A 16,560-nucleotide genomic window follows, 5' to 3' on the forward strand; every position below is an offset into this window, starting at 1 on the left:
CGTATCAGAAAGATCATTTTGTCTGCAGTGTAGAGAAACTGAACATTCCAGATGGGAGGCAGGAACCCCAGTCAGAAGTGTGTGGCAGTGGTTCCGATGAGACCTAATGATGACCCCCCACTGCGGGAGCTGCACGGGGGTGGGGAGAAGATACCATAGGACTTGGACATCAGGGTAGGGGGCAAGGACAGGGTTATGATGGCTCCTGGGTTTCTAGCTCAAGCTATTACGCAGACAGTGGTGCCATTTATTGATGAGGGAAAGTCTGAGGAATAGATAGGTTTAAGGGGCGCAGATCATAAGTTCCATTTCAGACATGTTGAGGTGCTGGGGAGACAGCCAGGTGGTAAATGTCTATTAGAGTTTGTCCCAAGTTTCAGAAGTTCCAAAGAAGAGTCTGGGCTAGAAACAGATGTAGCAGACTACAGAGTAGATATTTTAAGCCAAGGGAGAGGGTGAGATCTGCAGGGAGAAAGTATTGTGTAAGAAAAGAAGAGGGTCTAGAATAGCACCCGAGGACCCTGGTATTTTTTACAACAATATTGCTCATAGTGTGGGCTGTGTGTTATGTGTAAAATGCATAGAGCTGTCACTTGGCTATAAGTGGCTTATATGAGGGGCGGCGCCTGTAGCTCAGTCGGTAGGGCACTGGCCACATACACTGAGGCTGGTGGGTTCGAACCCGGCCCGGGCCAGCTCAACAACTGACAACTGCAATTGACAATTGCAACAAAAAACAGGTGCCGTGGTGGCAGGCACCTGTAGTCCCAGCTACTTGGGAGGCTGAGGCAAGAGAATTGCTTGAGCCCAAGAGTTTGAGGTTGCTGTGACACCACTGCACTGTCCTGAGGGTGACATAGTGAGACTCTGTCTCAAAAAAAAAAAAAAAAAAGTGGCTTACATGAAAGAGGCTTATTAAATTCAAAGTCTGGAGGTAGTGCTGTCAGAGCTGGTGCAAAGATTCAGCAAGGTCCTTGAGAACTGGGCTCCTGTCTCCCTATTATGCCGGCCTCAGTGCTTTGAGGGAAGCCTTACGTTTGCACTGTGGCTGCTGCTTCTCCAAGCACCGTGAATGGATTAGGTAGAGATGTATTCTCTCTCAAAGGCTGAAAGGAGGGAAAGAAATGACAAACAACTGATAAATTTGACTAGTCATCAAATCTATCTCCATCTTGAGATAGATGTGTAAAATTTTACAACTAAATCAGAACGCGGATCTCGAGTGAACAGTGGCAAAAACCAAAGATGCAAAGGAAGCGGGCGCTGGAGGAAAACCTCAGCCACTCACCTTGGCCAAGGCTTAGCACTAATTACCATACTTTGGGATTCTACCCTGGCGCCCCCCCACCCCACCCCTTTTCCTGAGTGGAGCTTTGCCAGCTCCAACACAGCATAGGGGAAGGAAACTTAGGCTTTTAGGGCCTAAGCATTAAAGGCTCTTCTCTTTGATGGCATTTAGGGAAACAGCATTCTCAGTATCTTCCTCCAAAGCCAAGTGCCTTAGTATTTGAAACAGAGGGGAGGCGGCCAGAAGGCTAATACCATAACTAAGTGTAAGCTGAGTGAGTGAATGAGAGACTCAGTCCACATAGTTACATTACCAAAATTAGTCTGCACATGGGTTGGGGAAATGGACACCATCTGTGCAATGCTGCAGCCCTCCCGAGGTGGCAAATGTGGCCAGCTGGGAGCAGTTAGCAGCTTTCCATCTGTGTAGCACTATCTGTGGCTCTGAGAATGCTCCCAGGGTAGAGCTTGTATTCATCCCCAACTTGCTCAATTCTCTTTGATCTTTTCAAGATCTGACTTTAGGGTGGTACTATGCTAACACCCACTGCCTCATTCAGCTGTTCCTGGCCCCAACCAGTGCTACCCTCCCACCCGGAGAGGCCGGTGTTCTTAGCCTGGGCTTTAGAGGGCTCTTTGTGGCAGAGGCACACACAGAAACTAAGTTTATTAAAGAACACACGGGCACTTGATCTGGAGCTCAGATGCGGAATAGCAGGATCCATAGCCCTAAACACCTGTTCCTGTCAGTGACACCACTCAGGTCTCAGGGAATGCTTCCCCACAGGGTCCTTTACCTTCAAAACAAAGATGACTGTGCTTAAATGCTATGGTTTGTGACACTGCTAAGGGCAAAGGCGGACGCTGCTTTGGGATGCAGGGGGGCTTGGGGCAGCAGTGGTAAGAGGAAAGGTAACTTGCCCAAACCTCTTAAGATAGCATGAACCCAAGATTCGTGCATAAACAGTTTTCCAGGGCTGAAAATCCATTTTTTGCTTTTTTTAAAGCCTTATTTTGTGTTCCACAGGTAATCATATATCAGAGTGGTATTCGCAAGCACTGCATACTTGTATGGTGGCTGAAGAACACTTTGCAGTATGGATTCCAGTGATGCTTAAGTTTATATATATGTAGTCTAAATGGAACCTGAATGACGCACGGTACCAACTCTCCATGTTACTGATGGATCTAGAAATTGAGAGATGGCCCCAAAGCAACATAAGTGGTAGTGAAGGATGTGAAATTGAAAATACTTTGTAAAATTTTCTGACCCATTATGTTTGGATGTGATGTTGAACATCTTGCTTTTTAACAACTTAGTGATTTTGCTGAGAAGACAATTAAATTTTGTGAAATAGTACTTTGATTTTTGTATATTTTGAGTTTTATGTATGCATTTTTCATTAACAACTCATAAAAACCTTTGGGGTGCTTTACTTATACCTTCTTAAGAACAAAACACTTCATGCTGTTGCTGGCAACAGTTGTATTTTGGCATCTTTGTCAAACTTGGATGGTAACATTTGTTTATTTGAAAATGTTGTAGTGTTTGGGCCCTCATAACTAAGAAAAAATATAAAACAAAACTTGATATTAGTATAACTCAAATTTAATATAGTGAAAACAGAGATGGAAGTCACCAGGATGTGCAAAGCCCCTGATCTTAACCTTTGTTAGGTGTTTGGACTTAAACACACATCTACTGACATTCATTTGTGGAAGAAAAAACAAAGGTGCCAAGAGTAGCTTTCAATTTCATATCAAACATTTTGTGAACGTTCATAATTCTAAATGGACATTAAATGAGCTTAAAAAATACAGAAATTAAATTGCGAAAGAGATAGAATACCAAAGGCCCTTTTCTTTTAGAGTCTAACATTGTTAAAATTTAGTTTCTTATAAACTATTTCTAATAGCTAAGAGTAACAACAGATGTGTTGACACTCTTAGATTAGATGTGTTTATTTGGCTGCTAATATGCCTTGACTCTGTCTCCAAAGTGACCATTTAATCACTAATTATAAAAAGTATATAAATTATATTCAAAACATTAAAAAGTATAATTTCTTTTTATATATTGCACATAAATCTGATAATTCAAAAAGATTGCTTCAGACTTTCTGAATCTTCTCAAACTTAACTATCTGTATATCAGTGATTTTAAACTTTATTTTTGCTGCTGTTTTTGTTTGTTGGGGAAATATGGTATATATTGACAATATTCTTTAAAAAAAATGAGAAAATATAATAGAATCTATTTACTACTTATGATTATCAGTGCTTTGTTTTGTGTGTGTTGGTTTGATAAATAGAGGTTGTTTTCTGACCATAAACAACATAATGGAAAGAAAAGAGTGCAGGATTATCTGTGCAAATAGCTGGGACAAAAACACAGTCAGACAAATGAAAATTTACGAACCTACTCATGTTTATTAATTGATTTACATTTGAAGAAACAAAGGTAGGTGCACAATGGGGTGTTTGACAAAATCTAATCTGAGATATCAAACAACAGCATTTCCCTGGCTGCCCCAATGCCCACTCCTGGGTGACTGTGCTCTGCAGCATGACCGCTCGGTTACCACTGTGCTGCTGGTGCACTGCACGCTAGGACAGGTCTGCGTGCATCTGACACCTGACCTCGGAGAAGTGGCCCACGAAACACTAAGAGCCAAAGTTCCAGATTTCAAAAGTTGATGTTAGTAACTGAGCACTAATTATATACTGAAATGGTCAGAAAAAATAACAAGCTTTGAATACTGCATAAAATATACCTTTCATAGAGAATAAGCTCGTGAGCTGCCTCTTAATTCCTCTCTTGCCAACTTTTGTTCACATATGTCAAATAACATATAAAACTTTCCAAATAACTACTTTAATAGTCATTAACTTCTCCCTAATGATCCACACCGAAGGCTATTTACGTAAGATTTGGGATCTTAATTCAGGAGAACTTTTAATTCTGAGCTCATGAAGATATCTCTCCTACTTAATAGGATACTCAGAAATACCTCAGGTATAATCACTGAAAACCTTGAAGGGGGAAAAAAAAAGACTGAGGTTTCTTATAAAAGTACATATAAAATTGATACTATAGAAAAACTAAAATGTGAACAGTACCAGAACCTAACAGGTAAATTGAAAGGAACTTGCTATAAGGCTCCATTTCTTCTTACTATACTTTGCGGATAATTCTGTGATAATAGAGTGTTTTGGGGTGTACCAAAAACGATTTTAGGAGGCAACCTCAAAAACAGCAAAATCCAGTTACAAGATAGGATTCATTTCTTGGAATAAGAATGCACCAGCATATAACTGTGTTTCTGGTGGAATATCAACAACAGTCTAATTTTCAAAAACCTAAGTCTTAGATTATATGTGTTTATTTGGCTGTCTTGACTCTGTCTCCAAAGTGATCATTTAATCATTGATTATAAAAAGTATACAAATTATACTCAAAACACTAAAAAACTAGTTTAACTCCTATTTATATAATACACATAAATCTGATAATTCAACTTTGTACTACTCCCTGGCCGTGCATCTTCGTACTTCCTGATGTTTCTTGGAAACTGTAAACGTCCAGGAAACAGGAACATTATTTTCCCAGGGAACAAGTAAAAGCCTTAAGAGTTGGCTAAAGTAAGCATACCAGAGTCACTTTATGAAATAGATATTCAAATGCATTTCTTAAAAAGTGAACTGGAATATTTAGGAAATATAAACGTCAGGAATTACATTCCCTTATGAACTTGTGGGAATTCTTTCTGAAAGTATGTGCGTATACTCTTGTTGGCCTCACCATGACTGAATGCAGGGGAGAGAAAGGGAGACATCTTCACCCTTCGTTTTTGAGAAAGTTAATCAGAAAAGTTACAAAGTCTGAAAAACTCACACATTCTTACCATTGCATGCATGTTGGTTTTTCCAATCCTTTTGAGCACACAGCTCTTCGTGTAAGGGAAGCACCTCAAAAGCAGAGAGGAAGGACGCTCCCTGGCCTGGGAACAGGTGTGCCGATGGGAATCACATGAGCAAGAGTCAAGAATTCTTCAGAAAATCGCTTTTCAGTTAAGTAAGGACAAAGGAGCAAAATATTTGCAAATAAAGCACCAAAGAGATCAAGTAATAAGCTTCCCATTTTCATAAATAAAATAGTTAGGCCCCTCCCTCATGTCTTTTGCACAATGGCATTTCTTTCTGAACTGCCCTGCTTAGACAAAACCAGTTTATCTGATGAGAAGCAGACCTTGGTCAGCAACACTCACAAAACAGAGCTGTTGCTTTCCAAATCACAGCCTTGTGTCACACTGCTGAATGCTGGAACCTAATTCTGGAGTCTCACTTTGCCATTTCATATAGTTTGTTTAAAAAAAAAAAAAAGAAAGAAAGAAGGGAAAGAAAAAGAAAACCTCAGAGGAAAAGGTTTGATTCACCCATTAAGTTCATTCTCCCTCTACAGATATCAAGAACAAGGCAGATATGTTTTAATTTTATTTTACATTAGGAAAAAACAAAATCTTGAAGCAAGCACCTGGATTTTACTTCAGCTTATAATAATTTAATATGCCTGAGAATTTTTGTGCAAACACATATTACTTTTCATTAAAAATATGCATAGCGTACTTTGGGAAAAGTTGGTTTAAGTTGCAACCAACTTTCCGCACAAAAAATTTTACATATATAAATATATAACATTCCCTAATTCCTATGATTGCACTTCTGGTTTAACCCTGTTCAACCCCCAAGGAAATTTGAAAGACATGCAATTATGTTTATATTCCTTCACTACTATGCTTATTCAGAAGAAATATTCTAAAAACTAGTTTCCTTGGCTCCAATTTACCCAAATTTTCTTTCTTGAAAGTAAATCCCTCCCACATCCTACCCATGTTGGGTTCTTTTTGGAGATTGTATAAAAATGCAAATTTAAAAAATGAACTTTTATTAATCATAACTACACAGGAATATGAGTGGTGTTTGGGCTGCCAGGGGCTTACAAACAGAAAGGAAAAAGGAAGTCTTCACTTCTGAATAAAAAAGGTAAAATTCTTTGTTTTGCTAATGCTGTGAGCATACCATTTGATGGATGCATAATTTAACCCAACATTAGCAGGGGAAACATACAAGCCATGTCGCTGTTATCTCAGATAACAGACTGGGCTTACTCCACCAAACATTCGGAACAGCTTTCTATAAGCAAGAGTCATAGCTGTTCCTTTTCTTTTTTCTTTTTTAGCTGTTCCTTTTCTTATCCCATCTTTCTAACCCGGTGCTGCTTGTCCAGGCTTATTGGAAGTAAATGTACCAGGAAGTTCAGTATCTCTGGTATATTTCAATATTACTGAATTTATTTTCTATTTGCTTTTTATTTTCAAGGTAAGAAAACTTAACTGAAGGAGTGTATTAAATCTTTCTCCCTTTTCTGCCTCCAAACACTCATGGCCTATTCATTTATACTTTCAATTTACCATACTTTATCCACTAGGGCCTTATCCCAAATTTGTTTCCATCCCTCCACTTCCCCCTTCCACATTCACAATCCTTCTGCAACATTCCTTTTCTCACAAGTCAGATTAGACCACTTGTATTAGTGGTGCCTACTCCCCTTCATGTGCTCATCTGTACAGGAGGTCAGCTAACTGCTGGGCCTCAGTCCTCCTTCAGGATACCCATTTTGGGTGAGGATGTGCAAGCTGGGGTACCAAAGCTACCCATCATGACCGGAAGACTCTGATTCCTCCTCAGTCCACCCAATAAATTGCTACCTGCACTCAAATAAATAGCAGAATCTGGCTTTTGAAGACCAACTTCTGCCTCTTGGCTTCTTCCATTCTCCTTGATGTCAGGGGTCTTGACCACTCTGGCTATCCCCAGTCTCTTCAGCCTGTCCACTAAATTCATCTTCAACTGGCCAATGTCAAGAGAGTTCCGGGAGGGTCTCAAGCCATACATCTCCTGGAGGAATGTTTCAGCTGGTCGAGAGGCCAAAAAATTTTCAGAAAGATGTACTCGAGGCTCGAAGGGCAAAGGAGGAGGGGAAGGTGAGTGAGATGGTGAATTTGGTGGTGTAGAAGGGGTGGCTAGGACTTTAGGGAATGGCTGGAGGAGGGGGTTCTCTGAAACCGGACTGTGGTACACTTTGGCAGAGATGCCTCGCTCTTGTAGAAGTTTGGCTAAGCTCATGGTGCTACTGAAGGTTATAGTAGAATCTCGTCGGTTGGTGATAGATTCACCAATGCTGAGTCTATAGGACATGGCAGGAGAATTCACAGCTGTGTTTGATGAACTGCTACTGCTGCTTCCACAGGATAATGAAGGGAACCCAGAACTGGGAAAAAAAAAGTGGGAGAGGGTGCATAAGAATAAAAAGCAATCTCCAAGTTGGCATTTGAAGTAACAATCGTAGTTATCCTTAGTAAAAGCCAAGACATCAGTAACTGTATCCTGTGGAAAAGATCTCAGGAATGAAAATTTTGACAATACTTCAATGACTGGTTAATTATTTGTAATATGTATCTTAGTCATTAACTTCTTTTTTTTTTTTTTGTTGCAGTTTGGCCGGGGGTGGGTTTGAACCCGCCACCCTCAGCATATGGGGCCGGCGCCCTACTCACTGAGCCACAGGCGCCGCCCAGTCATTAACTTCTTAAAACATATTTCTTTCTAGTAGGATATGAAAAGGTTGTTGTACTCTTAGATGCCTTTATTCTTAAATTTTAACTCTAAAATGTGTATCTGTGGAAATATAACTAAATGTTAAGATGGGAATCAAATTAAGGAAAGTAATATTTAGAAATTTTTATTAATATATCCATTCCATAAAGTGAAACACACCAAGAGATAATAATCCATGGCAAAACAATTATATAACTTTTTATAAAATATCTTTCATAATTAAACTGAAAAGTTTCTGTACAGCTAAGGAGAAAACAACCAAAGCAAAGAGACAACCTACACAATGGGAAAGGATATTTGCATATTTTGAATCAGACAAAAGCTTGATAACTAAGATCTATAGAGAACTCAAATTAATCCACATGAAAAAAGCCAACAATCCCATATATTAATGGGCAAGAGACACGAATAGAACCTTCTCTAAAGAAGACAGACGAATGGCTAACAAACATATGAAAAATGTTCATCATCCCTATCTATTAGAGAAATGCAAATCAAAACCACCCTGAGATACCATCTAACCCCAGTGAGAATGGCCCACATCACAAAATCTCAAAACTGCAGATGCTGGTGTGGATGTGGAGAGAAGGGAACACTTTTACACTGCTGGTGGGACTGCAAACTAGTACAACCTTTCTGGAAGGAAGTATGGAGAAACCTCAAAGCACTCAAGCTAGACCTCCCATTTGATCCTGCAATCCCATTACTCGGCATCTACCTAGAAGGAAAAAAATCCTTTTATCATAAGGACACTTGTACTAGACTGTTTATTGCAGCTCAATTTACGCCAAAATGTGGAAATAGCCTAAATGCCCACCAACCCAGGAATGGATTAACAAGCTGTGGTAATGTAATACTATTCAGCTATTAAAAAAAAATGGAGACTTTACATCCTTCGTATTAACCTGGATGGAAGTGGAAGACATTATTCTTAGTAAAGCATCACAAGAATGGAGAAGCATGAATCCTATGTACTCAATTTTGATATGAGGACAATTAATGACAATTAAGGTCATGGGGTGGGGAAGGAAAAGCAGAGAGAGGGAAGGAGGGAGAGGGGTGGGGCCTTGGTGGGTGCCACACCTTCTGGGGGCAAGACATGATTGCAAGAGGGACTTTACCTAACAAATGCAATCAGTGTAACCTGGCTTATTGTACCCTCAATGAATCCCCAATCAAAAAAAAAAAAATACAGGGAAAAAGAATATCTTTCATAATTAAACATAAAATGCTCTTCTAAGGAAAAATTTATTATTTTTAATCTTTTAGTTTTATATCACTGAAAAATAATAAACTTCTAATTCTTAAATTTCATTTTCTTTAAAAAACGTTGTATAAGGACACTCATGGGTGAGTTTTTTCTTAACTCTGACTTGGGAATATATGTTTCTAGGATACAATTTTGATGGTTCTTAGAATCTTCCTTCTTATTCAATGCTTAAAGGAAAGCATGTATTTAAAGAAACGGTGATGAAATAAAGAGGGTTCTTTTTTAGCTGATTTCTCCCCAGAACAAATGTTACCAGTATTTAATACAACCAGTACCTAATAAAACTATCACTTCAACATAAATACTTAGTATACTAAGATATCAAGATTTTTAAAGATTATGAACAAAATGTTAAGTTTAAGATTACTACATCAACTTTCTAGCATACCAACTTGAGTAAAAGAAGCAAAACTCAGACAAGTTCTATGAATCATTCCAGCAAATCACCGAACCTGAAAGGGGTTTTGGAAGCCCTTTGAACTTGCAGGTGGTGTGAGAAGTGAGGGTGAGCTTGTGTAGAGCACTGGCAAACTTTGCAATTTGGTTAACTCTGAGTATAGCTCCAGCCGGGTTATTTTATTAGCTGTCTATCCTTGGACCAGTCACCTCAACTTTGTACACCTGAGTTTCTTTATTTTACATAATACATAGTCACTTCCCTGCTTACTTTAAAAAGTTATAATGATCAACTCAGAAAATATAATGTGAAAATATTCTAAAGGCAAATTATCACAGAAAATTAATTAAAATTCTAGAAACTAAAATGAAGGTAATTTAAAAACAAAATTCATGAAAACACAGATGAGGAATGACGTGAGGCCGCTGATTTCCCAGATACTCTTACCTGGGGGTAACCTGAGTGATGTCAGAGGGATGTAATATCCTACAAGTTGTGAAGGTGAATGTCGAGTTTGTGCATGACAGACACTTTCCTGGGTTTGAGGTTGCAACTGAAATAGAGATTTTTAGGGGAGCAAACACAAAATTGAAAAGAGTAGGTTAATAATATAAAAAGCTCATTATTATTTATCAAGTGCCTTTTGTACTAAAAATCTCCAAATCTGGAAATAAAATATATATAAAGATTGTAATAGAATCAACTGGTTAGTATATAACTGAATCCTTCAATACTTTAAAACTGTAAATCAAAAGGCATAAAAATGCTTAGAAATGGGAGAAAAAAATATAAAAAAAATAAAGAGGCAATCGTCTAAACCATTGGTTCTCAACCTTCCTAATGCTGCAACCCTTTAATATAGTTCCTGTGGGTTGTGACGCACAGGTTGAGAACTGCTGGTCTAAACTATCTTGCCAAACTACTTCACTGGTTCTCAAAGTGTGGCCTGTAGCCTCTGTGAGAGTTCACTGGTCAAAACTGCCTTCGTAGTGATGCTAAGGTGGAGGCCTTTTCTTTTGGCTGGGTTGCCGTTTGCACTGTTGGGTGTAAAGGAAATGGTGGGTAGCACAAATCAAGGCAATGTCATCAAGTTATATTACTATTCTTCATCATCATGCACTCACAGTATTGAAAAAAAAAGATTCATGTAAGAATGTCCTTGATGAAGCAGCAAACTTATCCATTAAGCCCTTACATCTCTTTATCATTCCATATGGTGGAAAGGGAAGGGTGCATTGAGTACACTCCTATTCCATACTAAGTTGCAATGGTTATCCAGAGGAGAAGGACTTGTGCAGCTGGACTGGAATTTTGTCACAGAACATCATTTTCTTTTTTCAGACAGAGTCTCAAGCTGTTGCCCTGGGTAGAGTGCTGTGGTGTCACAACTCACAGCAACCTTAACTCTTAGGCTTAAGCAATTCTCTTGCCTCAGCCTCCCAAGTAGCTAGGACTACAGGTGCCTGCCACAAGGCCTGGCTATTTTTTGGTTGTAGCTGTCATTGTTGTTTGGCAGGCCCGGGTTAGATTTGAACCCGCCAGCTACAGTGTATGATGCCCCAATGGCAGCTGGCGCCCTAGCTGCTGAGCTACAGGTATTGAGCCCACAGAGCATCATTTTTACTTGAAAGTACAACAGACAAACTAGTGTCTTGAGTGTCTGACAGGCACTTTCTTGAAAATGAATGAAGGAATCTTGTCCCTTCACAAAAAAAAAGGTGATAATTTTTTTTTCAGTGACAAAATTAGAGCTTTCAAGTGAAAAATAGAGTTCTGGAAAACTTTTATCAACCACTGAGAACTGGAAAGCTTCTTTAAGGCTTTTCTGATGAGATAGGTGGTGACATTAATATGATTTTCATACATTACATAATGAAATGTCGGTTTAGAAAATCTGTGTAACTCAGCAAACCAGTATTTTCTAAGTGACCAATGTACTATAGTATATAATCATGCATGGTAAAAGATACATTTAAAGTGTATGCGTTTTAATGTGCCAAAGCATGGACAGTGCATCACTAGGGTTTCAGATTACACATTGCTACACATGTTCAAGAAACAACTAGTTACCTATTTTTATGTATTATCAAAGAATATCCGCAAATATCTGAAAAGACTATCAAAATATGCTTTCCTTTTCCAACTTCATGTTTGCATGAGCCTACATTTTCTTCATATTGTTCAGTTCTACATACTACAATAGACTGCAGCACTTGATAGCAAGAATTCAGCTGTCTTATATTAAGATCTAAGTTAGAGATTTGAACAATTATAAAACAAAACCATTTTTCTTACTATTTGCATAAACATTATTTGTGTAACATGTAATTACTATTTTATTTTATTATTTATTTATTTTTTGCAGTTTTTGGGTGGGGCTGGGTTTGAACTCGCCACCTCTGGCATATGGGGCCGGCACCCTACTCCTTTGAGCCACAGGCGCCGTCCTTTATTTTTTTTGCAGTTTTTGGCCAGGGTCGGGTTTGAACCCACCACCTCCAGCATATGGGGCTGGCGCCCTACTCCTTTGAGCCACAGGCACTGCCCCGTAATTACTATTTTAAATGAGCTAAGAAATATAATTTTTCAGTTCTGATTTCTGATATTGTAAATACCAATAGATATAACCCACATAGATAAACCCTCTGGAATTCTCAATGATTTTTAAGAGTATAATGAGATTGTGAACCTACAAGGTTTGCAAACTGGCTCAGTGCCCGTAGTACAGTGGTTACGGCACCAGCCACATACACCAAGGGTGGCGGGTTTGAACCCAGCCTGGGCCAGCTAAAACAACTGCAACAAAAAATAGCTAGGTGTTGTGGGCACCTGTAGTCCCAGCTACTTGGGAGGCTGAGGCAAGAGAATCACTTAAGCCCAAGAGTTTGAGGTTGCTGTGAGTTGTGATGCCACAGTACTCTACTGAGGGTAACATGTGAGACTATCTAGGAAAAAAAATAATAAAAAAAAAACGGTTTGCAAACCACTGAGTGAGTTGATCTATCTCTCTGCCCAGTCTATTTATGCAGACTGACTAAGATAAAGTGGAGAGAACCATGAATGCCAATGATGCTACTGCTTTTCATTATCTGATACCTAAGACTGTGTACACTCCAGTGAGTAGAGGTAGCCAGCTGACCACACAGTAAGTCACAATGCTAAGCACTTCTGGTTATTAGACCCTTTTCGACTAAGCAAATCTTCTTACCTGTAACTGGTCCCCCTGTTGAAGTAATGGACGGTAGGAAGATCCCCGTTACTGGGATGGATACTGAAGGTTTCTGTTCCACTTGAAGAGGCTGCTGAACCTGAAAAGTGATACCCCCCTCTTCATCCTCTTCTAAATCTGAGAGGTGATAGATGGCATCATTGGGCAACTGGGTAAATCCTTTAGTAATAACACCTGGTCGTGGATCAAAAATTGTCCCCAAGTTTGGTTGAGCGAGCTGCTGCCAGTGATGCAGAGTTTGTGATCCTGAATATGCAGGCCAAAGAGAAAAAAAGGCATGTTTTAAATTCCCCACAAATCTTAAATCTTGAAATAAAACCAAATTATATGTGTAATGAAAGCAATGAACTACTTATTTAGTGTTGAAATTTTGGTAAAAGCTGCAAATTAGTTTTCTGTGGAAGACTGACAAGATATTGAAGGTATAAATAATAATGTATTTCAAAGTTAACTTTAAGAACATCTAAAGAAGGGGTAAAGAACCAAAACCAAGATGACACGCTTAATAGGAACTAGGATGCGGAGGCAGTGATAAGAAGGAAGATACGCACTTCAGAGGTGGGCCATATTTTCCTGAGTGACAAAAATCAATACTCCCCTGGCCTGGAACCATGTCTATAAACTTGAAAGACAAAAACCAGGCTCCTAGGTTGGAAGACACCTTGAATTTTCAGTGGTTTATGTATTTCCTCATCTTGCTCAGGCCTCTCCTCTTCTCTGGATCCCAAGGAGGGTAGGAAAATGAAAAAGATGACAAATAGGAAGATATAATCCCCTTGGTTCCAGGCTATGGAACGCTGGTGAATGATCAACCCAAGAACTTGTACTAGATACAATATGTAATTATCTTGCTATAGTCATTTCATCTTTAAAAATGGCAGCTCTGGGCTGGGTGTGGTGGCTCACACCTTTAATCCTAGCACTTTGGGAGGATGAGGTAGGATGATCGCTTTAGGTCAAGGGTTTGAGAACAGCCTGAACAAGAGCAAGACATCATCTCTATAAAGAAAATAGAAAACATGAAAGCTATAACCCAGTTACAACCTAACAATAGGGGGAAGTGGAAAAGGGAGGGGAGTGGTGGGTAGAGGGAGGGGGATCGGTGGGATCATACCTGTGGTGCATCTTACAGGGGTATTTGCGAAACTTGGTAAATGTAGAATGTAAATGTTTTGGCACAGTAACTGAGATAATGCCAGGAAGGCTATTTTAACCATTGTGATGAAAATGTGTCAAATGGTCTATGAAGCGAGTGTATGATGCCCCATGATCATATCAATGTATACAGTTATGATTTAATAAAAAAAATAAATAAATAAAAAAAAAAGAAAATAGAAAAATAAGCCAGCATAGTGGTAGGCACCTGTAGTCCCAGCTAATCTGGAGGCTGAGGCAGGAGGATGGCTTCAGCCCAGGAGTCTGTGGTGGCTGTGATTGTGCCGCTGCAGTCTAATCTAGTCAGGGTGATGGACAGAGACTGTGTCTCAAAAAACAAACAAAAAAAAAAGCATCTCCAAAAAATATCTGCACTGAATATTAATGAATAAAACTAAGTTACAGAATCTTTGAGTCTGAGGGATCCTTATAGATTACCTACTCATAATTTTATTTAATGCAGATCTTTTATGATGTCAGAGAATCATTCAATTATTGTCAATATTCCATAAAACAATTTTTTTTTAATTCCAATTCTATCTTAGGAGAGAACAGAAACTGAACTTAAAAAAAAAAGAAAAGTTTTGGCAAACATACCTCTAAATCAATTATAGTTTTGAGTATAAAGAACTCTTTTGAAAAGGAAGCTAGAAAAGAGGTATCGCCTCTAGATCATTTTTGTTTATCATATCTTATTTATCTTACCATGGAAACTGCCATCAGTGATATTCCTTAACAAAGGATAAAAGTAGAAGGGCTTTGAGGAAAAAAAAAAAAAAAAAAATATATATATATATATATCACATGCAAAAACTGATGGCTGATGATTTAGAGAACACAGAGCTCTTCATTAATTTCCCACAAAATGCCCTGTCACTCAAACATCGAGATTAAGGGATATCTCTGCACAGAGTGCTCTTACAAGTAATTACAACACAAATCTCAATTTCAGGGAGAGGGAAGCCCAATAAACCACATGACTTGGAAAGGGCCCATACTGATTTAATACCTTCAAGGGGCTTGACAATTTGTAATTTTTCTGGCATGAAACCTCGAAGGCAACTGGCACTGCTGAAGTCTGTGATCTCTGACTGGTTGGTACAGAGAGAGGCAAGGCTCTCGGTGCGGGTAATGCAGCCATTAGCCCCTTCCTTCTGGTCAGCCAGAACCTGGATCTTCCGCTCCCACTCTTCAGCAAAGAATTGCTTCTCACTTAAATAGTTCTGTCGACGCAGGCTAAGGCGATGCAGGGCTGTGGCCAAATCACTCTCTCCAGAGAGTCCTGGGTGGTCCATCTTCTGGGAGTTCCTATGGGAAAATTACATTCACTACTTAGCTCTTAAGGGTCATAAACATGACCTAGAACTCTCCTTTCTTTTTCTTCCTTATTTTTGCTTTTTTGAGGCAGGGTCTGGTTATATTGCCCAGGATGGTCTTGAACTCCTGGCCTTGAGTGATTCTCCCTCCTCCTGAGTAGCTGGGACTATAGATGTGAGCTACGGCACCTGACTCTGACCTCTAATTTCTATAATGGTGAACATTCAAGATACTGATCTTAAAAACGTAGTATTTTCTTAGATATCTGGAATATAGAAATAATAACAAACCAAAGTCACCAACGATACTTTGTATCATTTTTATAGATTATCTCAAATGACTTCAGATAGGTAAGAAACTGCTTTATTGATATATTGCATTCAGTAACTTTTCGATTTCATTTAATGGATAAAACTACAGATATGACCACTCAGATTAGGTAGTCACAAAAGTAAATGTCATATTCACTGCTTACAAGAGGTATCATTATTTTATGTACTATGAAGAAAGAAGGACCCATGAAATTATTACGTGTCATTAGTCGCAAAACATAGAATGTAAAAATACCAAAAATGTGAAAAAATTTTCTTTGGGCTATAGAATCTTTCATGAATATTATAGAACATTGAAAAGAAAACAAGATTTATATAATACTGCATTTTTATAGCTCTCTGGTACCCTCTTTTCACTTCAACATTTTTGAAATTGAAAGGTATCTTACAATTGCTACCAAAAGAAAGTATAATAAGCCAACTTGTGGTTGCTCCTGCTACTGTGTATGAATTCACATAGATCTATTTTTAGAGAGAACTGTGTACCAATGAAGAAGTATTGATACATAAAGCTATTGTTGGTATAGAACAATGCCCATGACAGATAAATTGAAACCTACTCTGATGAATTTCTGCATGAAGAAAGATTTCCCTCAGGTGCCAAGCAACCACCTTTCAAAGGCTTTTGGCCAACTAAAATTAGTAATGATGTTTAACTTCTAGTTATAAACAAATAAAAAATTAAAAGCAACTTGGTTGTCCTTAATAGGTATTCAAATTTAGTGTGTATACTAAAAGTATCACAGTGGTTGAGACTATGGGCACAGGTTATGAAAAACTGTCATCTTGATGCATTTATTCTAGTGACTAAATGGAATCAAATTTAACTTTGAGCATGAAGATTTAGATTCAAACTCTGCAACACTAAAAAAGTAGCAAAAAATTTTACAGTTAA

General features: G+C 38.6%; 1 protein-coding gene across 2 annotated transcripts in view; it reads right to left on the reverse strand.

Annotated features, from left to right (window-relative positions):
* Positions 1-5,661: 5,661 nt before the first annotated feature.
* TRAK2 (trafficking kinesin protein 2) overlaps positions 5,662-16,560 on the reverse strand; it is a 75,350-nt gene continuing 64,451 nt past the window's right edge. Inside the window, exons 13-16 of one of the 2 annotated variants that reach the window (XM_053596829.1) lie at positions 15,026-15,324; positions 12,841-13,107; positions 10,080-10,185; positions 5,662-7,618 (exon numbers count right to left, since the gene is read on the reverse strand). In XM_053596829.1, the coding sequence (XP_053452804.1) occupies positions 6,940-7,618; positions 10,080-10,185; positions 12,841-13,107; positions 15,026-15,324 (1,351 nt within the window). In that variant the 3' untranslated portion in view covers positions 5,662-6,939. The remainder of the gene's footprint in view (positions 7,619-10,079; positions 10,186-12,840; positions 13,108-15,025; positions 15,325-16,560) is intronic. The other variant, XM_053596830.1, reaches the window with a different exon arrangement.

This window comes from Nycticebus coucang, chromosome 7 (assembly GCF_027406575.1).
Source record: "Nycticebus coucang isolate mNycCou1 chromosome 7, mNycCou1.pri, whole genome shotgun sequence".
Lineage (NCBI taxonomy): Eukaryota > Metazoa > Chordata > Mammalia > Primates > Lorisidae > Nycticebus > Nycticebus coucang.